Source organism: Barbatula barbatula, assembly GCF_947034865.1.
Source record: "Barbatula barbatula genome assembly, chromosome: 5".
NCBI lineage: Eukaryota > Metazoa > Chordata > Actinopteri > Cypriniformes > Nemacheilidae > Barbatula > Barbatula barbatula.
In genome coordinates this window covers 23,361,560-23,386,013 of record NC_136769.1, presented here as the reverse complement: position 1 = coordinate 23,386,013, position 24,454 = coordinate 23,361,560, and the positions used below count along the sequence as shown (strand labels likewise).

Sequence of the window (24,454 nt, the reverse complement as noted above, 5' to 3'; positions counted from 1 at the left end):
TATGTTCTTAAAACAGGTTGTATTCCTTCAAATTTTTACCCATGCCATTACAACGATAGATATAAATAACTAGATGCCGTATTAGCAGATGTTTCTATGGACCAAGATTCTGAACGTTGGGAGCTAGTCTGTGTTTCCAAGTCTGCGCTTTTCCAGTGGAATTGATTTACATTTCACTGTTTCAGCAGGATGTCTTTTTTACGCAGTTTACGAGTGCAAGGATTTTGTAATTTAGCTTTCAGTCGAAAGATTATTTTTATCTATCTATCTATCTATCTATCTATCTATCTATCTATCTATCTATCTATCTATCTATCTATCTATCTATCTATCTATCTATCTATCTATCTATCTATCTATCTATCTATCTATCTATCTATCTATCTATCTATCTATCTATCTATCTATCTATCTATATATATCTATATATATCTATATATATATATATATATATATATATATATATATATATTATTACAACATTGTGCAATACATGTACCTTAACAATTTCTGTCCATCACTATCCTGCCAAAAATAAACATAAATATTGCAAATAACCCCCGAAGCACCAATTAGTTTATTGACATGTAAACTAAAAACGAATCATGCAAAATGGATTTTTAATCATTATTCTGACTGTAAGTGAAGCCGATGTCATAGATGATGACACTTCCGGGTATCCTCAATTGGTTTAGCATTCTATGTGCAATCCAGTAATTTATATAGATCAGTGGGTGGAGCTCCAATCCCCCCTTTAAATTCACAGTGTGGACTTTGTGACGATTGGTACAGTATTTGAGACTCATGGATTAAAATTGTGTTCCCTAACATGGCTTTTCAGATTATCACATTAGTAACACATCGCTCTCATCTCCAACTCTCTAGATGTCATGGAGCAGTCAAGTCTGTGGCCTCCAGTATACAGGGCCAGAGGGGCCCACTCCCATATGCAGCATCCTGCTGTGTATTCTCGCTCGCAGTTTCTACGACAACAGGAGCTTTATGCTCTTCAGCAACACCAGCAGATGCAGCATCAGCAACACTCAAACCATCAACCCGCATCACATAGGGCAAACAATGTGGAGCTACAGCATAGAGCTGGTCATAGTCAGGTAACAAACATGCTAATATACACCACCATCCATATAAATATAAACTATTTCATCTCCTTGTATACTGTTTCAGAGCAAATACTATGTAAAAGGGCCGTTCACATTTTAGGTATGATGATCATGACACAAATTTATGTCAGAATTAAAGACTGTAGTGGTCTGAGCAAGCTGGCAAAATTTATGCTTTACATCCTGGACAAGACCCTACCCTTAGAGAGAGCATCCAGCCTTTGCTGTCATTTTTTGGAGAAAAGACATTGAAACATATGAAAACCAAAGCATCAGCAGCAGGTCATCTACATGCATTTTAGTGACTGGGAACACTGCAGCGCGCAGGCTAAGAATAGACTTAACGTTAACGGTATTGAAGCAAATAAAGTGATCGTTACAGCTATCTTTATAGTCAGTGCTATAATGAGAACAGCCAGAAAGAGGTGTATAACACGTGGTGCTCTTTGAGACCATGTAGACAGGAAAAGGATGTACTCTTTAATGTGTACCTATATAGCCATTTTTATGTGCAAGGGAGTAAAGAACATTTAGAGGCGGTGAATCATCAAAAAGGCCCCTAGCTGTTCCCTATGCTTCACAATTTTCAGATCTCATTATGATGCTTTAATTCTCTTTATGGACCCTCTTCATTACACCATTCATCAATGCGTAGGTGCAGAAGAAACCAGAAGAACACAGTATGGAGCTAGAAGACATTCTGTCTGACCCAAGGACTCCCAAACCTCCCAGGTGCTATGGTTATGGCTCATCCAACAGGGCCTCCTCACCTCCTCGGGGTTCCACTGCCCACTTGTCACCATTCTGCCAGTCTCCTTGTATCCGCCCTCACCCTAAAAGCACACCATCTACCCCCTGCTCTGCACCAAGTCCGGTTGCTGCTACGCCCCGCTCTCCTGCCATCAGCCCGTCACCATCCCTTCTTCCCACAGTTACAGAGTATCAGGACAAGAGGATCGAAGGGCAGTCACCACAAGACTACCCTCAGTCCATGGAGCCTGGTAAGAAACAGTATCTCACTAACATACAGTGTGACTTGGTGAAATACCTTCAATTGTTGACAAATAGCTTTGTCTAAGTTGTGTCTTGTAAAGAGGTAATCTGGAATTTCTGTGGCTGGACTATCGTGAAAGTGCCTAGCTGCTTGCATGTCTAACAAGTCTCAAAAACACATACGCCACATGTTGACTGTTGTTTGTGCTGAGCCCCTCATGCAGAAACAATCAGTCTGTTTTTAGACTTTGTGGCTTCGTGTGGGCGGCTGTATAGGCAAGAGCACGATTGACTAAGCTGCTGATAGATGCAAAAAGTGGCTGCCAGCTCAGCTCCCCAGCTCCATCACATAGGTAATGATGGAGAAACACCCTGGCCAGATCAAACCCACCCCTGCCTACACCCTCTTTATCCTCATTAACACCTCACTAACTGTTATTGCATGCCAGAGGATATAGCAGTGCCAGAAATAGAGCCCTGTTTTACCTCCGTATTACCCCCTAACAGCTGCATTTCCGAAAGTCGAACTAAGATCAAGGCATAGCATTGCTGTCATGTGGAATGAATTGTGTTCTTGCTCAGGCTGGCGGCGCAAAGCTCATTCAATGGTTCACCCTAAAAAAGGATGTCAAAGTGTAAAACCACTTCAGAATTAATATTACATGCTGATTTTTTATTGGCTTTGTACTTGAGACAACTGAGCTTTGTTTTTTTGTTCCCCGTCATAGATCTGCCTCCTGGATACACCTATCCGGAAATTGGCATGGGCTACAGGAATGGGGCCACCACTCAAGACGTACAGTTGACAGGGCCTGCTGATCTGGAAGCTGTTCAAATCGACCCTGTTAAGCATGCCCCTCGAGCTCTCTCTGGCTTAGGAGACAGCCTGGAATGTCATGCAGTGGTGAGGCTTCAAGGGCCACAAGATTCAAAAGTGGAAAAAGACACTGCTATTCTTATTGAGAATCAACCAGAATTTGCACAAGGGGGAGATGTGAAAGGACTCATGGCTATGGGTTGCTTTGAACCTTTGGAAGCCAAACAGAATGAGGAACAGGCTGAACTGCACCTTTGCACAACTGTTGAAGCTTCGATCTGTGAAGTAGGAGAAGGACTAATCCTTTCATCTGAAGAGAAGATCCACCCAAATGATTTGACTGTTACCTTTGAGGAAGACGTGGATAAAGACATACCTACCAAAGAAAGGAAAAATACTGAGACACTGGAGGACCAGGGTGCGTCATTAGTGGAAGAACCTTGTGTTTCAGATTGTACACCTAACCAATTGCCAGACACCAACAACCAATCAGACATTGCAGTAACAGGAGAGGAAAAACAACAGAACAGCTGTGTGAAGGTTGCGTCTCCAGCTGCTTTGCCGGATGCGTGCTCCCAGAGCCTTGTGTCAAGCTACTGGAGTTTAGAGCTTCTGATTGCGGCAGCCTTCTGTGGAGATTGTCCCCCTCCATCTCCACCCTCCTCTTTCTTGCACCACAAATGCAATGTCCCACTCAACTCTTCCTGTCATGGCATGGAATTGCTTAGCGAGCTAGCTGATCTTGAGCTGCAACAGTACCAACAAAGCTGTGGTAAAACTCAAGGTTTGAAAAAGTTAATTATTTAAATGTTTAATTGTACCTCTTTCACCCTCTAACCCTTGACAAAAGCCCTAAAGGATTATGCTTGAAATAAATTTGAAACGATACACACAGCAGAATCTCATTTTGTGTAAAAATTGTGTATTCTGTCAAGCTAGGCTCAGAGCTGGGCTCTGAGTTTAGTAGCAGACTTCCACAATTTGTCATAACACCTTTTATGTTTTTTATGGCATTAAAGGAGAGGAGCAATGGATTTTTGATCTACACAGTCTTGCTACTTTGGCAACAGCTCGTGCCCTTGAATTAAGCTCAGTAGAGAACAGCACTGCAGATGTGGAGAAGCAATATCCTGCCCGTAGAACTCTCAACTTGCGCAGAAAATTCAGCTGGACACCTCGACATGAGCCGGTATCACTTGTTTGCTTTTCCAATAAATTCCAGCAGGAAGTTATGTCTATATATTGCTTTTTATGTCTATTGATTGGTATTTAGAAGGAATGTGTTAAGTCAGAGCTGGACATTTTTATCCAGGACTGGAACCACTGACCTAAGTTTTGTTTGGTTGCTCAAGGTGTGTCCAGTGAAAGGTACTATGGAGAGTATGGATGGGCAGGAGTTGGCGATGCGGATGAGGCTAGCAGAGCTGCAACAGCAATACAAAGAGAAACAGAAGGAACTGGCCAAACTCCAGAGGAAGCATGATCACCAGTAAGAACCAGTTTAGTGATTACATGTTCACTATCACTATAAAGGAGCCTAACCCTTTATTCAGAACTCAACATGCAAGGCTTCTTTGTCACAATATTCAAATTCCTTCCAATTCACTTATAAAGTTGAACTTTAACAGGTCAGTTAATATTAGTTTACCTTCATATGGTCCCAAACGAAAATTTAACATTTTCACTGATAATGATCATCTGATGCTGAATCTCACATGTGGTCTGCATTCATGTCCAGACTTACATGAATGAAGTACTCAAATGTGATGCAGCAAGCTTCAGTGGGGGTATTTCAATTACATTTCAATGACAAATAGTATTTTATGATAGTATTTACTTTGTTTTAACAGTTATTTTGCCATTTATTATGTTTGACAGTGTCACTATGAACACTATGAGCATGTCATATATTTTATTGAACATTAATTTAGTGTCATTCTGAAGACTTACCAAATGAATATGTTTTATATTTATTTGCTGACTACTGCTGTATCCCTTCTTTCAGAAAAGAAGAGAATCCTCGTAGTCCCGCCCGTCGAGGCCCCGGTAGACCACGCAAACGAAAATCAGCCCCTGGCCTTGGCGCTGGGATCCTCACAGAACCTCAGAAAAAAGTCAAGTAAGTCAATTCTGTCCTTCATTCTTTCTGACCTGTTTCTCTCTCACAGACAAAGTACACACATTAGATACGCTTTTTATATCAACATAACCCAGCCGATGACTCCTCAAACCATAAACAGGAAATAGAGGAACTCTTTTGACCTCAGTGAGGAAGTCCAGTTACACCTTATCTTTACCCATCAATACTGAGTCTGAATTGCATTACATGCATGTGGTTGCACATCACGGGCAGCCAAATCTGTGCATCTTCTGCAGACAATCCCTGTTCCCTGTTTTTCACCATGGTGAGTGTGTGAACTAGAACAGTATGTTAAATCTGTGGAAGTATACTTTGTGTGGTCATGTCTGTCAATACAATTGTGTGTTTGTGAATGTGCTAATAGCTGATGTGAATGGCCTGAGGGGTTCAGCAGGCGGTGGATGTTATCAGAGTGCTGTGAATTCTCCCTTTAATCTATTTCATTGCCAGGAATGTAAGAGATTCCTGTCGTTTAGCACTGGGGTCAGTGCAGGCCAGAACAAGGCGAGGTCACATTAACACACCCAAATCAATGAATCGGTGTGTGTGTGTGGGCGTGCTTGTGCATGTGTGTGTCCTTGTGTGTGTGAACAAGATAGTAAGTATCTGCTTTCTGCCTCCTATCTTGAATGTAGTGTTTATAATAACAATGAAAGATGAAGAGCAGTAAAGAACAGCATGTAATAAATATTTAATTACATAACTATAACTGCAATCCACAATTTACCAGTACTGTACCATGGTAATTGTAGTGATTGCTAACAGCTTTAATTTTTGTAAAATAAATGTTGTGGTATTATATAGTGTAGTACGGTGATGTCATCAGATAGCTTTACGAATGGCCTCTGTGCACAAAGCATATTGACGAACTTCCGATGTTGTCAGAGGTCGGGATATCAGTTTCTGATTTTTTTAAACGTCTTAACATACCTAAACAATGATGGTGGAATGCCACATTTCTGTCAAAATGTATTTGTAATAAACACTAACATTAGCTGTTGTCTAAAGAACGAGCCATTATTCCACTGATTGGATAAATCACGTTACACGTTTTCTACTCCATAGAAGTCTGTTAGAAGAGATTTCAGCTCAAGGCAGCGCAAACTGCTGATGTTTGATATCTTTTAATAATGTGGTTTCTCCCAGTCGTTGTTTAGGTGTTAAGTCATTTTAAAAATTAAAACCGGAAAACTGATATCCCGAATTCTGACAACATCGGAGTCCATTTGATGTATGCTATGGTAATAAATATTGTAATATGGTATTTAGATCTGAATACTCTTGAGTATGTGAATTAACTAAGTATTTCAAAGAATACCATGACTGTTTATGCTGTCTCTTGTCTGACTTACGCTTAGTACAGTATTATGGGTTTAGTCCAATAGCATGCTTATGTCAAACTCTATAATAAGGCGAGTCACATGTGTGCTTCATGTAAGTGGTGTTATTTTCTGTTGCCTATCGAGAGCATTCCAGGTCAGTCACTTATGAGAGGTATTTGCGCTAGGATGCTGCCAGAGATGATTTGTGCTGTATTTTGCTAATATAAGCTTGACAGTTCTGTGCCAAGACTGTTGGAAATCGTGAGCTTATCATAGTTCTGTGCAGCCGCTGTATTGCTTCTAAATGGAGGGGTGGAGTAAGTCCTTGGTTTCCTCACATAACCTTACCACTAGATGCCACACCAAACTCCACATTGCTCCTTTAAGATGTTACGAAACACCTTTTTTACATTTATTAAGGTTTGGAATTGTTATCAGAATAAAATTGCAGGTTAGTTTACATTATTATCCTTGCGTGTGTTGAAGTCAAATGACATCACACTGACATTTTCCATGAAATTGTACCCACTATGTTTACATTTATTCATTTGGTAGACGCTTTTATCAGAAGCGACTTAAAAGAAGGAGAGCATATACAGTAAACATTTTGTCAACATGCTAAACAGTAACGTTAACACTACCAATTTCACGTTGATAAATCATGATAACCTTACCTTTGTAAATCGAGGTAAGGCAAGGAAGTAATTCTTGTTCAAGTACTAAGATAATCATCACCGAACCTGATCTGTAACGTGGAAATGTAATCAAAATCTGAATTTTTGTGACATTTTTAAAATCACACTGTAGTTTTCAAGCTAGTGCTTGTCATTTGTTTTATGATATGTGCATGTTGTCACCACTTTATGTTGTACTCGTGGGTATCACAGAGTGGCACTGCAGGTTAACAGATGAATTTACTTGTTCAGTGTTTCTTCTGGAGCTAGAGATGCAATGCAAGACGTCGATTTGTCACTTGCTGCTTTCCATTTGATTGAGGGCAGTGGGTCAGTAGGTAACAACTCACATCTTGTCTGAATGTGTGTGTTTGACACTGTGGGCTTATTATTCCTTGCGGTTATAGAAGCCCAGTGAGAGTGTGTGTTTACATCTGCGTGTGTGTGAGAGAGACAGAATTCCGTTTAATTAGATGCCTTGAGCGTTCAGCGCGGGGAGGGGCGGTGTCACGTTGTGTTTGTCAGTTCGTTCCTCGGTGGGGTCTGCCTCACGGGGACCGTACGCACACTTCATTGTGCCCTATGTCCCCTTGTCTGTCAATCACGTGCACATTAACATGTCCACACACACACATCCACTGGCATTTCAGATAAAACACAGCCAGTCTGATTTTTATACATCTCAATAGTTTCTTCAAGACTGTCATTGAGAACACACGAAGAGCAAGTGGCGGAAGCGTCTAAACCTTTCAGGCATATTAAATATAAGAGAAACACCTAAAACAAAGTTGATAATTGAAACAGAACTGAGACCTCATTTAAGTTCCCTGAGCTATGAAAGAGCAACTCTGAGCTGTAACATGAGTTAAGCAGGAGCACATAAGCGCAAATCTCAGTGAGGCTTCCTCTGGTGAAATGTCTACCACAGATTAAACAAAGCCCTTCAAGCACATGTGACCGTCGGCACACTAGCGCTCAGCTCTGTGCTGGAGTATGGAAGGTAATCTTTTGTCTAAATGCCGCCCATCTTGTGTTCGTGCGGTCTGTCGGGCAGGTTTCCAGGGAAATTCAAGGGCATTCTCTCACAGGCTGTGTTCACAGCCGAAAGGGGAACACGCGGACGCACTGATATGGAAATACAGCTGCAAGAGCTCTGACATTTACCCAGAACAAAAGCCTCAAACACAAACATAGCGCCCTCAGTGGCTTGCTCTGCCCTTATTTTGTAGCAGGAATCTCCCCTGGTAGTTCACGCTCGGACCGTGGCAGGACGGCTGTCTGATCGCGGTTCCTCAAGCGAGAGGTGTGGAGACCGTGTGTTTTTTCTTGCCTTATGATTTTTCCCGATACTCATCAGAAGAAGAGGAGTCAGCAATCTGAGCTCGCTGAGACGCGGCTGAGCCTCGTCCTCTCTCCCATCTCTTATTTTACATGAATGTGAATGTTTTTACATGAATCTTCAAGGTGCATGAAGCATTCATATTCTTACTCTGAAGATGTAGGAAAATGATAGATCTGCTCGATGGTTCGTCATTCATTCTGAATTCTCATTGAACAAATATGTTGAGTGAATCATTCAGTGGCTTAACACATCTGAACAGAATCAAAAGATAGGATTCACTGGGATCCAGAATCACTAAGTGATGCTTCCTGTTTGTGCTGTTGTTTGATTGGCAGATTGGTGGGAACGGCATCAAGTCCACTGGCAGAGGACCACCTGGGCTGTGGAGACCCTCAGAAGAAGAAGAAAAAATTGTCCAGTCAAGAGTTCGGCCGTCTGAGTTCCACACAGGTTTGTGTCTCTGATGATGATAATTAGTCATGGTGACCAGGTGCTCTGAAGCTCTTAAATGAAGAGCCGTAAAAGTTTTATAAATCATACGTTTTTTTGCTCTTGGTAATTTGAAGTTATTTGGTTGATTTGTGTGAACAATAAACGTTATTCTCTTAAACCTTCAATGCAGCTCTCATACGGGAATGAAGATCATCACTGAAAATTTTAAACAAAGCTTTTGTATATAGTGCCCAATTCATGTACATTTTATGTTACATTCATGTTTTTTTATTTGCTATTTTGGAGCTGGATGGCCACATTCAGAAGCTGGAGGTCCTGAAAAATCTTCAAATTGACATCTATTTGTTGTGTCTTTTAGATGAAGTCACAGTGTTGCCGGAAAAACAGTCTCCATGACCAACACATTACACAGTTCAAGCAGAAGGTACCAGGTGGACGACCCTTATCTGGAGCTTTGTCACAGGACAGAGGGTCTTCCTCTGTGTCTAAGAGCCTGTACACCATCCAGAGTCCCTCCAAACCCGACTCCAGACAACCCAGCACCGCCAATGAATCTGAGAGCTTGAGTGACACAGGTAACACCCATCAGAACCTGCATACTACAATCATCACAAGGGCTTATATGAGCCCCGACATCAAATCAGAAGAATATTTGTCATGTGGCAAGCTTCTTCCTTTCTTCTGTTCAAAATTTTGAGACTTATAAGTATTTATTTTTGTATTTCTTGCTAGTCTAATGATGTGTCTCTTTCACACATCTATTGCATATCATCCATTGGAATCATGTTCTGTAAACTGAATGCTGTCAATGCTGAACTTTTGCTGAAATGATTATGTGCTTAAGTTAATTTGTCTTTTAGTGTGTATGCAGTTGGCATGCAAACGATTGTGTATTGCTCTTCTTTAGGCACCAGTGGGGACAGTGGGCCCCAGGAGAGCTGGAAGAGGCACGCACCAGCAGCGATTAAAAGGGGACGGAAGAAAAGTGCTGGAACCGCAGCTTGTTCGCAGCATTCAGGGGGCAGGACCCCGCAGGGTAGGAGACAGGAGGTGGATGAGGACAGGGAGACGTCCCCCCCAGAGAGCGAGTCCTCTGAGCAAGGTGAGTGTCTCATGTAAACAAACGCTTTGTGATGTTACTCGTGTATCACAATTACTCAACGTTTTGAATCATCTTCGTTGGTGTCTGTGTGCTTCTTCCTGTCACAGTTCATCTCTTGGATTTAATAAAACAAATACATAACCGTTCGGTATCTATTTTTATAAGCTTAACTGTGTGTTCACACCAAGCGTGAATGAAGCATTAAGCACAAGTGATTTACATGTTAAGTCAATGCAAAGACGCGATATAGACGCACTTGCGGTACGAGTTGAAAAATCTGAACTTTAACCAATCAGGAGCCTGCTCTAGTAGTGACGTGATTATGACATAACAAGCGGGGACAGAAATCTGAAACAACAATGAAGGACTGCGCCTCCGAAGGATCTGATAGACAAGGCGCCGAACGAGTCTATATGTCTATCTTCAGCCCATAGCACATAATGCGCAGCTACCCTCTCAACAAAATCAAGAGACACCCTGTTCATTTTGTTTTATCTTCATATTTATAGGACAAGTTTGGCATGAAAAAGATAAATTTTATTCACCATAAAGAAATACTAAACAACTATTTTACGTCTTATGAACTTTTTTCTAAACGCTTCAGAAAATCTTGAATAATGTGCGTGTATCTTATTCATGCCTTAAGTTACATTACAGTTGGGAAATATGATTGGAACTTGCTGGGTTCATGAGCGTGCTATCTGAGGTTTATACTACGTACAGGTTTCTATACATCGTGGGAAACACATATCACAGCAATGATAATAAAAGTCTTAAACATCTACGATAACATTTCAAGCCGATGTTAATTCGAAAATGTAAAAATGCACCAGTTTCTGTGATGGTTAGGTTTATAGGTAGCGTATATGTTCAAACATTTTCTACAGAATAAAATGTCTATGTAAAATCTCCACAATGTACACAAACAAACCAAACAACAGAAAGACTCAAAATACATCACAATAACTTATTATTTAATGTGGAGTACAAATGTTTGAACATAAAAAGATATTCAAATGATTTCAAGATGTTGTTTCTTTGTAGTGAATCCAGCATATTTATATATCATTGTGGTCAGATGTGAACAGCCATTTTGAAATGTTCTTTTCATGATACAGAGGAAGACGAAGAGGAGGCCAGTTGTGGCGGTGAGGAAGGTCAAGACATCAAAGCTCCAGCGTTCAAGAACCTGTCGTTCAGCTCAGCTATTACAGGTCCCTCCCCTTTCTCTGTCGTCAAACTGGAAGCCAATCAAAAGGCAAAGATTAAGAGGGAACGACAGGAGCTTTACGGTGATTTACCTATAAGGAATTACATCAATTGATAGTGCTGTTTATTTCTCTTTATTTCTGTGTCATTGGAATAAGCCTAAAAAGAGTAGCAGTAATGATTTGCCTGATGCGGCGCAGATATCAACAAGGTTGCCTGGATTATGGAGGGTTTGACAAGTGTTTTTTTCTCTATGTTGAAACTGTGTAGGGTCTCAGATTCACTCTGTAACAGAAGGGGACGTGAAGGTAAAGCGACGGGCACCCTGTAGATCCGTCCCCATCACTATGTCCAAACCTCCAGGCGTCAGAAGACGGCCAGGCAGGCCCAGACTCCAGGACAAGCGCTGGCCTGGGATCTCAGCTCATTACAGGAAGAATATGCCATTTCCCGGCAGCAACAGCGAGAGGCTAAAGAGAGCCACACGTAGAAGCTCCATGCTGAGACCCACGGTAAGATTTTCACATATTGTTACCACAGTCAGAAAATAAATCTTATGCTTTATTTAAGTTTAATATTTTAATCCGTATGAAGTATTGAGTTAGGATATAAGGACCGCATTGCTTCGAAATAAGTAAGGATGCTACAGCCAGTCAATTGTCTTTCTTTGTTACCGTAGAGGAGAAGTTACTGGTCAACCAGGGCTCAGTCTCCAGACACTGATGATAACAGCAGTACTAGGAGAACCAGACTCAGAGAGGTACAAAGACACATTAAAAACATTTAGCTAATAATATTTGTCTTTTCTTTTGTGGGGAAAGGTGTAAACACTTTTCATGTAAAGGCATTGATGGCACCCTGACGTTTAGATGTGAGATTTGAGAACGAACACAGAGAATGTAAAGAGTTTCTCAAGTGGTAATCTGTGGTCCAGTCTAAAGGTCGAGCGGTCAGCCGTTTGTTGGAGAGCTTCGCGGCAGATGAGGGTTTTCGTCTGGGCGAGGACAGCAGCTTCTCAGATGAGGATGAGGAGAGGAAGGTTTCATCTAACATCAGAACTCCTCCAGGTGAGAAGAGTTTTCAACGTAATGTAATGTTTTGCTTAACAATGCCTTTCAAATTAGATCAAATCCCCTTATTGCTTTATTTGACAATAAACTATTGAAGGATTTATTAAGACATCTTATAATGAAACATCTGGTGGAATACCTGGTGGCAGTGCTATGTATTCAAGTACATTCGGTATGCAAATGTGTATTTTGAGGTGTTTTGTCCCTTGCAGCTCCGCCAAGCTGTGTGCTCACCAGAGAGATGCTGACCGATGGACTCAAAATTCTCATCACCAAAGAAGATGAACTTCTGTATGCTGCTCGTGTACGAGTTACGGAGTCACCAGATGTGTAAGTGCATTATCAAAACACACACTCTACATCTCCATGTTTTGTGTGTGTGTGTGTGTGAATTGCCCTCAACTCTGTTCACTGTCTCAGATGATAACAGATTCTGGGATATACAATTCATTAAAAAGACAATTTGAAATAAAAAATCATGTTTTTTATTATGTTGTCATGTTTTTATTGCGTTTTTTATTATAATTTTTTATTATGGCTTTAATCAAAATTCACCAAACTGCAGATTGATTGATATCAATTGGAATGCACACAAAAGAAACATGATTTTTGAAAACTTTTATTAACGGAGTCATTTCATTTTGGAAATAAACTCTTCATATGTTTCAAGTTACTTGAATTATATGTGCTACACAGTGAAATGAGCAGCAAGCGTCACCCACTAGTTTCCCACAGTCCTTAGTGGTTGCACGAGTCAGCCTGCGACATCGCTTCCTCTGAGCCCTCTGTTCAGCAACAGACATGTTACTGAAGAGAATCAGTCACAGCCGATGAAAGTGAACCCTCTGTTGGAGTTTGACACGGCCAGCAAAGCATTACACACAGCTCTGAAAATAACTCCTTTGTACTTTCTGCTCTCTCCAGCTACAGTATTGTTATCGACGGGGAGAGAGGAAACCGGCCCAGAATTTACTCCCCGGAGCAGCTCCTGCAGGAAGCCGTAAGTTTCCCACTCACAGCAAACAAACCTGCCCACGCTCTGAGCTTTGGCCTCTCAGGACCCACACGCATCAGCACATCCTCCAAAATCCCCCCTTCCATTAAAGAGCTACACAAATTCTCTTTCCTCAGACAACATAACAACATAAACAAACGTTTCTGCGCATGCGCACCTTCCTGAATTGCCATTTACTTCCGGTACACATTCACAAATGATTGAGTCTCTGTAGATTCTTTCCGATAACAAGCAAAAGAAACCCCGAAAGAGGGTTACATGGCTAAACTTGCCTCTACAATATTTTGAATACCAAGCTCAACCGCTAGATACAGTATCAATGTCCCATACGGTTTCTTCAAATGCATCAAAATGACAGGACCCATTCAAAAAATAGTTTTTTTACACAATTATTATACAATAAAATAATAATATAAATTATTATTAACATAAACTAAATCAAATACTTAACTATCTTCAACTACGCGCGGATCTTCACTGTATATATTCAGTCAGCAGTTGTTCTTTTCCAACAATCTTCCCTTGATTTATCTCAACATATGAAATCCTCAGTGTGTACATTGTGATCCATTTAGCTCTGAAACCACCCTATAAGTCAAGCGTGTAAGCTTCCTTCTGTTATTTTACTATTGGTTTTTGTACACGTGCAGTATAACAGATTATTTCAGGTCTTGTTGTGTCAGCTGGGGTCTGGACAAGCAACTTCTCTTTGACTGTGTATGCGTTCCCTTAACCATTCTTGACAACGTTTAGGAGCCGTGATCTCCCGCTACACTAACAATAGTGGGACTAAACTAACATCACTGTTCATCTAAACCATCACTGAAGTCCAAGCAAATTACACCGTATAAACTTCTGTGCATTCTTGGCAGCCATTCAGTCTTGCATGTAACCCGTGTTTTCTTATTTGCATGTGTGTGTTTTAGTTGACTCACTCTTGTAACACACTTCTAATAACATCTTGCAGCTGGATAACTAGCACTGACATTTACAAAAAAAACCTAAAACAAATAAACATCATTTAGTAGAGACATTACCAATATAAATCTGTTTTGGGATAAGATTAAATGTTTGCTGTTGACTTTTACACTACGTTTACGCTACAATTAAATGTATTGTCAAGTGTGATAAATATACAGTATGTGAAACATAAAAATGTAAACATTGACCTAAAACTTGACTAGTACCATGCTAATACCAAACTAATCTAAAGCATAACTCATCTTAACCGTGTATTTGTACAGTATACTACTAGTCAACGGTTTAGAGAATTATAAACCGTACCATAATCTTTTAAGAACTAAAATGTTTACTTTTCCATGTTCTTCCAACCTGTGTTGTTCAAGTGGTTAGTACTTTTCTTGTTTTTGATCTTTACAGTCTGTAGATGTTCATTTAAAAGATTTATTCATTAAAAACACTTATTTACCAAGTCTTTACTTAATAGTGCATTAGTTTGTTGGATTTAGGCATTCTTCTACATGTATCTTTCTGCTTCTGTTTCCAAAATAAAGTGTTTATTTGGGTGCACTAAAGCGCACACACACACATACGTACACACGCACGCACACACACACACTGGCATTATTCAGCTGTTTCATTGTGTAAACAGCAGTCTACAGCAGCTGGCTCTAATTACAGTGAACTTCCACTTTCCAGAGCTATCCAAATCCTCCATGTACCTCTCACACACACACACACAGCCCAGCTTCACAGCTCATCTGTCAGAGAGAGCCTCGTCACCATAGCAACAGTAAATGAAAGAAAGCTGAAAGGGTTTGAGCTGAATGAGGGGGGATCTGGGCGCTCGGTTCGACAGAGAATCGCTGCAAACCTGCAATCACAGTCGCTCCATTCACACACTCCTCATTATTACTCAGCAAGTTAGTGTTTACCGCACCTCCGCTTCCGTGGCTTTCAGCCCTAACATGCTGGCACGAGATAAGTGGCGCTTTCATAAGAGCCTCGCTGATTGACTTGTATGTGTGTATGTGCCTTTTTTACCTCGGGAGTCCAAAACACTTTTGTTGCCATTGACTGACAGAGGTTTGTGTCTGCGTGTGTGCTAGTTATTGGACGTACGCCCTGACCACAAGGCTGTGCTAACAGAGGGGACGAGAGTGTGTGCTTACTGGAGCGAACGTTCCCGATGCCTTTACCCGGGATTTGTGCGAAGGGGTGAGACCTTAACTGACCTTTCCTTGAAATGAGTTCCTTGTTCTTTCTCTTTAACCACATAGCCACACAGGGGTGACATGGAGCTTCACTCTTGTTCTCAGGTGGCACTGCTTATGACGGTAAGCCTGGCGGTGTTATGGTGGAGTTTGATGACGGTGACAGAGGGTGGATATCTTCCTCCAATATCCGCTTCCTTCCACCCGGTTACCAGATTGAACGTAAGTCTCAGAGCTTCGTATAGTTTCGCCTCATCAGCATTCAGATATTCAAACATGTGACGACTAGACGCAACTTCTTAACTCTTTTCTGTGAGCTTGCGATGTAGCAGCAACCTAGCCAAAATGGAGCACAACTAGAAAATGATCGATATCGTGTTATCGCGATATTATCTCCAATGATCTCGGTATTATCGTGGTCACATGACTGTATGAAACATAGAGAATGTTAGAAAAAATGATAGAGGTTACCTTTGTCAAGGGCCATCTGACGCAATTTTTATATCATAAAAGTATATTTAGGTCATTTGACCCATCACATACTAAAGAAAAGAGGATGCTTATGGCACGTTTCCCAATCATCAATTGTCATTTTAATCATTGCACTAAATACCGTACCGTGGGTGTCATACCGAGGTATTATCGTACAGTGAGATTTTGATATTGTTACATCCCAAAACCATGGCTGGGCAAATTATAAACAATACCCAACTGGTTAGATTCATCTAAAATCTGACCCAACCAGTCCCATTTTATTTATATAGCAGTTTTCACAGTTTGCATTGTTGCAAAGCAGCTTTCATGATAAAACTGGAAAACATTATACTAGGGTACTAATTTAAGAGAATATATGGCATTATGATACACGGTAATATTGCAAGTTTTTCTCTATGCAATGTACACTGAGGTCAGTGGATTGTCAAAAACAATCAATTATTCAATCGAAGCATATTTAATTAAGTTATATTATTATTTTAAATATTGATAGGACTGGGAGCCTACAATCACAATATACCAGAACAATTTGCAATAACACCAAAAAGTGCAAAATATGTTAACGTGCATGTGTGTTTATACTTATGGATTAAACAAAATCAGCAGTCTCCCAGTGAGTAACGTTGGCAAGGAACCAAAACTATAGATGTATATGTGTATAAGAGTGGAGAAAACAAAACTTGAATTGAAACAACCCACCAAAGGTTCATTTAGAGCTATCCATTGGTTTTGACCATATTTACCCATCCATGTGTTGAAAGCTTTTCTGAGAAGAGTAACTGCTGTTTGAAACAGCCTTCGTCTTTGGGGTGCTTCAAATGCTGTCACCACTCACAAGGTTTTGGAAGAAACTTTCTGTCATTGATTGTTAGACTTGTTTCATGTAATTGTTTGGCAAATTAAAGTTACACCTCCTCTCTGTCAGATGCTGAGGCGGGTAATGTGCAGGTCTCCGATGCGCGGTTTGGCAAAGGCAACTCCAAAGAAAATGAATTACTGAGTGAGAAGACAACAAGAACAGACACACCCAAAGCTCAGGCGAAGCCAGTGCGCGGACCTGGTATGTTTCTTGCTCAACAAACCACCAGAGTTCATTTCTTATGAGGTCTCTTTGGCTTGGTTCTGAAACCTAGAAAAATATGCCAATAATTGAGTATATAAGCTTTCCTCTATCTCAGTGGTTAGAGCATGGCACTTGCAATGCCACGGTCGTGGGTTCGATCCCAGGGATTGCACATACTTAGAAACAAATGTATAGCACAATGCAATGCAAGACGCTTTGGATAAAAGCATCTGTCAAATACATAAATGTAAATGTAAATATAGTATTACTCACTGTGTTCTGGGATCCCATGTATTTCAAAAAACCTTTGAAGGTTTATTCATAGACAACTAAATGTTTTTTTCCAGGGAGGCCTAAAGGCTCAGGGCTAAAGAAGTCTATCTCAAACAGTGTGGTCAAGAGTTCAGCATCTGCTTTGACTTGGCCATCAGTTGCTGCACCCAGGAAAAGAACACCAGTGAACCTTTTCCAGCTCGGTGGCTCAGTCTCAAGGAAAGCTATGAAAGACAGGGTGGCTGAAACGTCTCCCCGGCCTTCTGGCTCCATGCCCACACCAGCCAAAGGTCTCTTTAGCTGCAGCTCCTTTGAGGTGGACTCATTTAGCAGCATAGCCAACGGATACTCATCCTTCGGCAACCAGACGACCAGGATGTCACTGGAAGGAAAGAACACTAATTACGGGCAAAAGCCAGGACCTCCTCGCGGCAAAAAAGCTGAATTTCTTATCAAATTGGACCATGAAGGTGTAACATCTCCAAAAACAAAGAACAGCAAGGCTCTACTGTTGCTGGGAGCTTCAGGTTTTAGCTCCAATGGTGTGAGTGCACAGCCCAGGTCAGAGGCTTATTCACACCCAGTCCTGCTGGTCAAGGACAACAGAAAAGGAGAACGAGCAGAGCTCTTGCTGAAAGCGACACCGGTCCAGAGGAAGCCATCGCCGTCCTTGCACGTAAATGACTATGGAGACCCGAACCTCGGCTTCCATCGAGACTGCCACAGCTCTTACTCAGACATAGATGAAGAAGAGGAGAAGAGAAGGAGAGGCAGGGTCGCACTCGCTCCACCCATGGGAGGTTTAACAACTGGCCGATTTCTGTCGCGCATGTCAGTGTCTTCGTCTTCCTCGGGTTCCTCGAGCTCGTCCAGCTCTGGCTCCCTCTCCAGTTCCAGTATGTGTTCTTCCGACAACGACTCGTCGTACAGCTCAGAGGATGAGGAAAGCTCCACGCTGCTGTTGCAAAGTTGCTTGACTCCACATCACTCTCTGCTCCAGACCCCCGAACCCCCTGCCAGACCCTCACGTCAGTCATATGTGGCCAGAGCTGTGGCTGTGTCCAGTGGCAAAAGTGGACATTCCAACCACAGTGTTAACAGCAAGCCACTTAAAAGGAAAGATTGTCCTAGCTCTGTCTCCAAACCCTCTAAGGACGTGGTTAAGAAGCCACGGCTTCTGGCAGAGCAGACCAAGTCCAGGCTATCAACAGTCGTGCCATCTAGACAGCTGTGGAGGTGGTCCGGAAACCCCACGCAGGTAAGTCGCGTACACCTATAGGTAGTTTGTGTTATTAAAATAGTTTTTTATATTCCAACCTCAATTGTTGGTTCATTCCTGTAGGTTGGAGGGAGTGTGCAAAAAACCTGTTACATATTGTTCTCAGATTTTAGGTCCACAAACAAAAAAGTGACAAATAATATAACTGCAATACACGGTTTGGACTTGGCACTGTAAAAATAAAATTTGTTTTTCTTTTACATCAGCGGCGTGGACTAAAGGGGAAGGCCCGGAAGCTTTTCTACAAGGCCATAGTGCGTGGCAAGGATGTGGTACGGGTAGGAGACTGTGCTGTGTTTCTTTCAGCCGGGCAAACTCAACTGCCATTAATTGGCCACATTGAAAGTTTATGGGAATCATGGCAGAGCAACATGGTTGTGAAGGTAAAGTGGTTCTACCACCCCGAAGAGACTAAGTTGGGCAATAGACACCGAGATGGCAAAGTAAGTATACAGCAGGATGGCTTTGACCTGTTTCTTGTGATTGTTATAATAAAATATGACAAGCAACTGACTTTGTGAAACATTGACTTTGGAACACTTTATATTTGATTCAATTTGTTAACATTAATTAACTGCACAGTACCTCTGCATTTCTTAAGCTTAGTTAACATTAAACGAAACATTACTAATACATTTTAAAATCAAGTTGTGTCTGTTAAAGTGATACTTCACCCAAAAAATGTTATTCGGTCATCATTGACTCTCTTTCGAGTTGTTCGAAATCCCTATACATGTCTTTGTTCTGATGAACACAGAGAAAGATATTTGGAAGAATCCTTATAACCAGACAGAACTTGCCCCCCATTGACTTCCATAGTAGGAAAAATTACTTTATAATTGTTTTGTACATTTTGAAGAATGTAGGACAGCAAACTGTCAATGGGGGGCAAGATCTGTCTGGTTATGAGCATTCTTACAAATATCTTTCTCTGTGTTCATCAAAACAAAGAAATGTATAGGGATTTCAAACTCGAAGGTGAGCAAATGATGACAGAATTTTCATTTTTGGGTGAACTATCACTTTAACATTTGTTCATTCTGAAAGAACTAACATGAATAGTGTTGATGGGCCACACTAAAAAGATTTTCATTCCCTTCAGCATGCCTTGTACCAATCGTGCCATGAGGACGAGAACGACGTCCAGACAATCTCTCATAAATGCCAGGTGGTCACCCGTGAGGAATACGAGCATTTTACCCACAACAGGAAGGCAGATGGAAACTATCATGATCTGTACTACCTGGCCGGCACTTATGACCCCAGCAGCGGTCAGCTGCTTACTGCAGACGGGATGTCCGTACTTTGTTAGCACTGGACTTGCGTGTCTGTGTATACTACTGAGCTGTCCGTAGTCCGGCGTCACAGATTGCGTCTCATGTTGCGTGGCACATAAGAAGCTCTGACAGAAAACCAGGATGTAGACTACCATCACTCTGGGGAGATATCTGCACGCGATACCCTACCGGTAGATGCAGTTTGTCCATGATCCTATATCTCTTCTGAGGTTACCTAACGGACATATTGTGGATGTAAACTCCTTTGAAGCTTCTGAAATGAGCAACGTTTTTGGTTTGGCGAACATGGCTGTGTGGGCTGTTCCCTTCACGCCACTTTTTATGATTCCAGGGATATTTAAGTACATATAGATCTAAAGAGTATTAAGTTCATTAATGTGTATATAGGGATTTATTTCCTATCAAGCCATACACTTCAGTACCTCTCGACATGATTTATTCAGGTGTACATTGTACAGGTCGCTTGTGAGCGTGTGTTTTTGTCTTTGTTGTCTATATGTACATATAAAGCTATTTTATATAAGTGTCATGTACAGAGCATATCTTATCATGTTTTATTTTTGTATACGTGGATGATATATGGTAGTTGTTGTTGATTTTTCTGTGAGAGGTTGAACTGAAGATATTTGCGTTGCACTGCACATGGCCTGCTGAGACAGTGAGTGGAGACGTGCTCAATTCTCTTAGGTTGCAAGGGGCACATTCTTCTATCGGCTGCACTTTGGGCATTTGTTCCTCTTATGTCTTACTCTTATTCATGGTTGCCTATGTTTTCAGACTCACTTAACTACAAAGAACTTTTTACCTTAAAATGGTCCCATGGGGTTTGTTATCAATGCCTGACAAAATAAGTCAGTGTTTGTCTGCGAATAGAAAAAGGAAAATCTCATGTAGGAATGTCTTGGTCACAACAATCTTAAAAGCAAATATAAGAAATATTGTAGAAAATGTAAGCTTGCTTTTGGGACCATTTAGAGCATTTTCCCTAAATTCACATTACTGTGAACAGTTGTGATTCACATTACTGTAATATGCTAATGAAAGTCATCTTGTCGCAACACAATTATTTAAACATCCTTTATTCACAGGGATTCATTGTCATGACGGTTCTCAATGCAACATTGTTTTATTGGTCAAAAACATTAGGATCATTTTAAATTTCTAAAATATTAAATTGTGTAAACACCTTTATTCCAAAACACTGTTATGGGATATCAGAAGAAAACAAATATTTAAAGTCCAACATGTGTTATTACTGTACCTGATGCGTTTTCGGTCAAATGCATCCTGCGCTGTATTTACATATTGCTTTGCTTAATATTTTGACCATTTGACATTTCTTAGCACCCTTGAAGAGTGTTTTTTCTCTTAAGAGTAACAGTATCATCCCAGGGTCAGGCCACTAAAAAACAAGAACTTGCTGGAGATCATAGAGTAGTTGACATACAGTCAGACTGTATACCATACACTCATATCTCACTGTAAGGGACAATCGCGTTCATGCATGAAGGAGCATCCACTGTTTAAAAGCTCATACAATCACAGCATTTCTTCTTTTGTGCCAAAAATGGTCTGTGTTCATTTCTTATTATGCAATCTTCACTGTATTATTAGTCTTATTGTTTGTCGTACTGTTTTCTTTTGTGTTTTTAAGTGTTTATTTATTGTCAGTGTTACTGTTTTACCACAAAACCAACTGGTCGGGACTAAAATGTTATTTGATGGGACATATTTGATCCAAAAGTGTCGTAGAAAGGCGCATGTGGCTCCAAGCTAGTCTTTACCTCTGCCCCCCATGAAATGCTCTGGCCCTGCAGGGAAGTGATGTCATTCACTGACCCATCCATTTCCTACTATTTTCCTACAGAGTGCCACATTTGGATTGTGTTTTGCTTTTGTGGCTATGTTCGGAAAAGCCAACTACATTTGCCAGAATGTGCAGTTACCATAATTTCCAACAATGCAGTGTTTTCTGCTTGAATGGACTAGAGGGAAGATCAGCAGAGATTTACAGACACAGTTGGACTGGTTTCTATCACAGATGACAATGTTAAATATGACTGTCATTGCATAATATCAGCTTTTACTGAACTACTGTTTAAAACAGTATATAGTGTGCAGTATTTATTAAGGAGACAGCTACAATTGAGCATTCCATTCTGAACATAGCCTGTGTTTATGCCATGTGACCCACTAACAGTTTGACATCAGACTACAGTGTGATTGATGTCTCTATTAGGATCTGATTAGGTTTAGTTATTTAGACAACACCTCATGTAACCAGAGGCAGGACTATATGAAATTTGTGTTGGGGTTGTGCGTGTGTTGGTATGCGTGCCTTTTTGTACTTTGCCTTTACGTTTGACTGTTTTGACACAGGAGGGCCATGAATGTACTTAGCATACGTTAAGCATGCATTTAATCTGATGGCCCCACACAAGAGTTGCTATTGGTTCCAATCTCGCTTTTAAATCGGTGGAGAAAAGGGATCAGATCCCATATGAGAACCGGTCACATGCCCATGGCAAAGGTGCAATACTACTTTGAACAGCACTCGACATTTTTAAGCTTTTGCAAAGGCTGATGGGTAACAGGAAGTGATAAGGAGGATGCAGGATCGTCTGTCCTATTAATCAGCTTTCTTTAGATGTTGGCTTTGCTTTATATGCGAAAAAGCCGTAAGATATGTATTTAAAATTGCGCTTGTCCAAGAATCTCTCAGATGTTCTAACGTTGTTAATGAAAAATTATGAATATCTTTATATGTTTATTATGTTTCATTGATTCCTTTCTTTCGTTTTTCTTTGCTTTAAAATGTTGTAAAGATTGTAAATCTGTAAAGTAAGGTTTGACAATTTTGCAAAAAATCAAGTATCAACTGTAAACGTGGTTTAGTATTACAATTTTTTATAGAGGACTTACGAATAAATATAACAATTCAGAATAATGACTGGACATGCATTTAATTCTTAGATTATTACAATACATACAAATTGAATACAAAGCCTTATGAAGAGTAATCTACGAATGCAGCACCACTGTGTCCTCTCTGGTAACTATGGTATTGAGACATCTCATCTAGATCATCTAAACCACAATAGAAATGACCTTTGACTAATGATTCTTAAGCGACAGGACAGTGATGCTCCATCCTTGTGCATTTGTATGTTACTTAATCATACGGCGCTAGCTCTGTTACATTATTTATTGTGGTGGATGCACCTGCACGATCAGAGAAACAATACAGGCCAGTGACCTTTTCACAGTCCTGACGGATGTGTTTGTGTTTGTAGGGGCTGTGTCCTGTATTCTCTTCCTTGAGTTAATGGAAGCACATCTGTCCTGTTTATTGTTTAACTCTGTCTAAGACCTTAGTTCAAGCAGTTGTCAATTTATTTTGTGCATGTTCAAAACCTTATTTTGTTATTACAGTATCTTACACAAATATCATTGACCCGTAATACTGACCAAATGTCTTGATATTATTTTGTCCAACCCCTGTAATGAACATTTACCTGTTGTAAGTTCAGAAGCAGACATGCTCTATAAAGCTTAGTAGCGTGTCTTAAACATTTTTAAAGGCTTTTTCAAAACAGATAGTTTTACCTTTTTACTGTCTTTCTTTTTATCTTGCAGCCTTATTCAGACAGAGTCTTGGCAGCAGAAGAAATGCATCCAGGTGAAATCCTCACCTCATAAATGTCTCGCCCTCCGTGTAACCCGTCTGCCCTGGGCGTGTGGATGGGCTCAATTAGCTGTTAGACAACATGAACAAGACCAGCGCCTGATTTACAAACCAACTTAACGTTAATGAGAATTTAATGATTTTACTCGCTGGAGGATTTGTACATATTATAGACTTCTGGTGACGTATCAAAAGAGCAAATGCTTTAGATTTATTTCCCATGTACGAGGAAAATAAAAGCTTTTCTAAAAGCTTCATTTCAGACTTCATTTTCAGACATCTGAAACTGTGTGAAGCTTATTTTTTTTTTTTTTTTGAGCTGTCTGGTATTATTTTACGGGAAATGTCCATTTGATGTCATTTGACTTTAACAGACATAAAGAAAGTTACAGTGTAAGTAATCTGAAATGTTATGTTTTAAACAGAGACAGAGAGGCAAACGTTTGCATGTATAAGTTAATTATAGCTACTATTAAAGAAGCAGTGCTACGCTGACCCCTAATAGTGAAAGAGTGAGATGTGGATAGAGTGAGACTGAAAGAGATATTGAAAAAGTCAGAATGATGGAGTTATAGAAGGATAGACTGAGAGGATCAGAGTGATAGATTCAGACTGATGGAGTGATGGATAGTGATATAAATAGGGATGGATCTATAGAGCGAGGATGTCAGAAATAGACATGGAAAGGGTGAAACTGATAGAGTGCTAAAATGAACAGATTGATAGATGCACAGAGTAAGAGATGGATAGAGATGATGTAGATATAGATGGATAGATCGAGACCGGTGTAACTGACTAAAAGATTGAGATGCATAGCAAGATAAAGAATCAGGGAGATAATAGAAGTTGACTTTGTGTTGGTTTGCCAAAAGACGAGTTTAAAGAGTCATGGCCCATATGAACATTCTTTCGCGTAAGTCTATATACAG

At 40.5% G+C, this 24,454-nt stretch overlaps 1 protein-coding gene across 2 annotated transcripts in view; it reads left to right on the top strand.

Moving 5' to 3' along the window:
* The window catches only part of bahcc1a (BAH domain and coiled-coil containing 1a), a 65,899-nt gene extending 43,117 nt beyond the window's left edge, over positions 1–22,782 (top strand). For both annotated transcript variants that reach the window (XM_079456905.1, XM_079456906.1), the window contains 21 exons: positions 886–1,112; positions 1,777–2,122; positions 2,843–3,715; positions 3,951–4,120; positions 4,284–4,420; positions 4,937–5,050; positions 8,745–8,859; positions 9,221–9,437; positions 9,770–9,964; positions 11,083–11,256; positions 11,444–11,685; positions 11,853–11,933; positions 12,108–12,240; positions 12,456–12,573; positions 13,168–13,243; positions 15,328–15,436; positions 15,538–15,654; positions 16,853–16,987; positions 17,338–18,521; positions 18,749–18,985; positions 19,645–22,782. In XM_079456905.1, the coding sequence (XP_079313031.1) occupies positions 886–1,112; positions 1,777–2,122; positions 2,843–3,715; positions 3,951–4,120; positions 4,284–4,420; positions 4,937–5,050; positions 8,745–8,859; positions 9,221–9,437; positions 9,770–9,964; positions 11,083–11,256; positions 11,444–11,685; positions 11,853–11,933; positions 12,108–12,240; positions 12,456–12,573; positions 13,168–13,243; positions 15,328–15,436; positions 15,538–15,654; positions 16,853–16,987; positions 17,338–18,521; positions 18,749–18,985; positions 19,645–19,854 (5,210 nt within the window). In that variant the 3' untranslated portion in view covers positions 19,855–22,782. The remainder of the gene's footprint in view (positions 1–885; positions 1,113–1,776; positions 2,123–2,842; positions 3,716–3,950; positions 4,121–4,283; positions 4,421–4,936; positions 5,051–8,744; positions 8,860–9,220; positions 9,438–9,769; positions 9,965–11,082; positions 11,257–11,443; positions 11,686–11,852; positions 11,934–12,107; positions 12,241–12,455; positions 12,574–13,167; positions 13,244–15,327; positions 15,437–15,537; positions 15,655–16,852; positions 16,988–17,337; positions 18,522–18,748; positions 18,986–19,644) is intronic.
* The last annotated feature ends 1,672 nt before the right edge of the window (positions 22,783–24,454 follow it).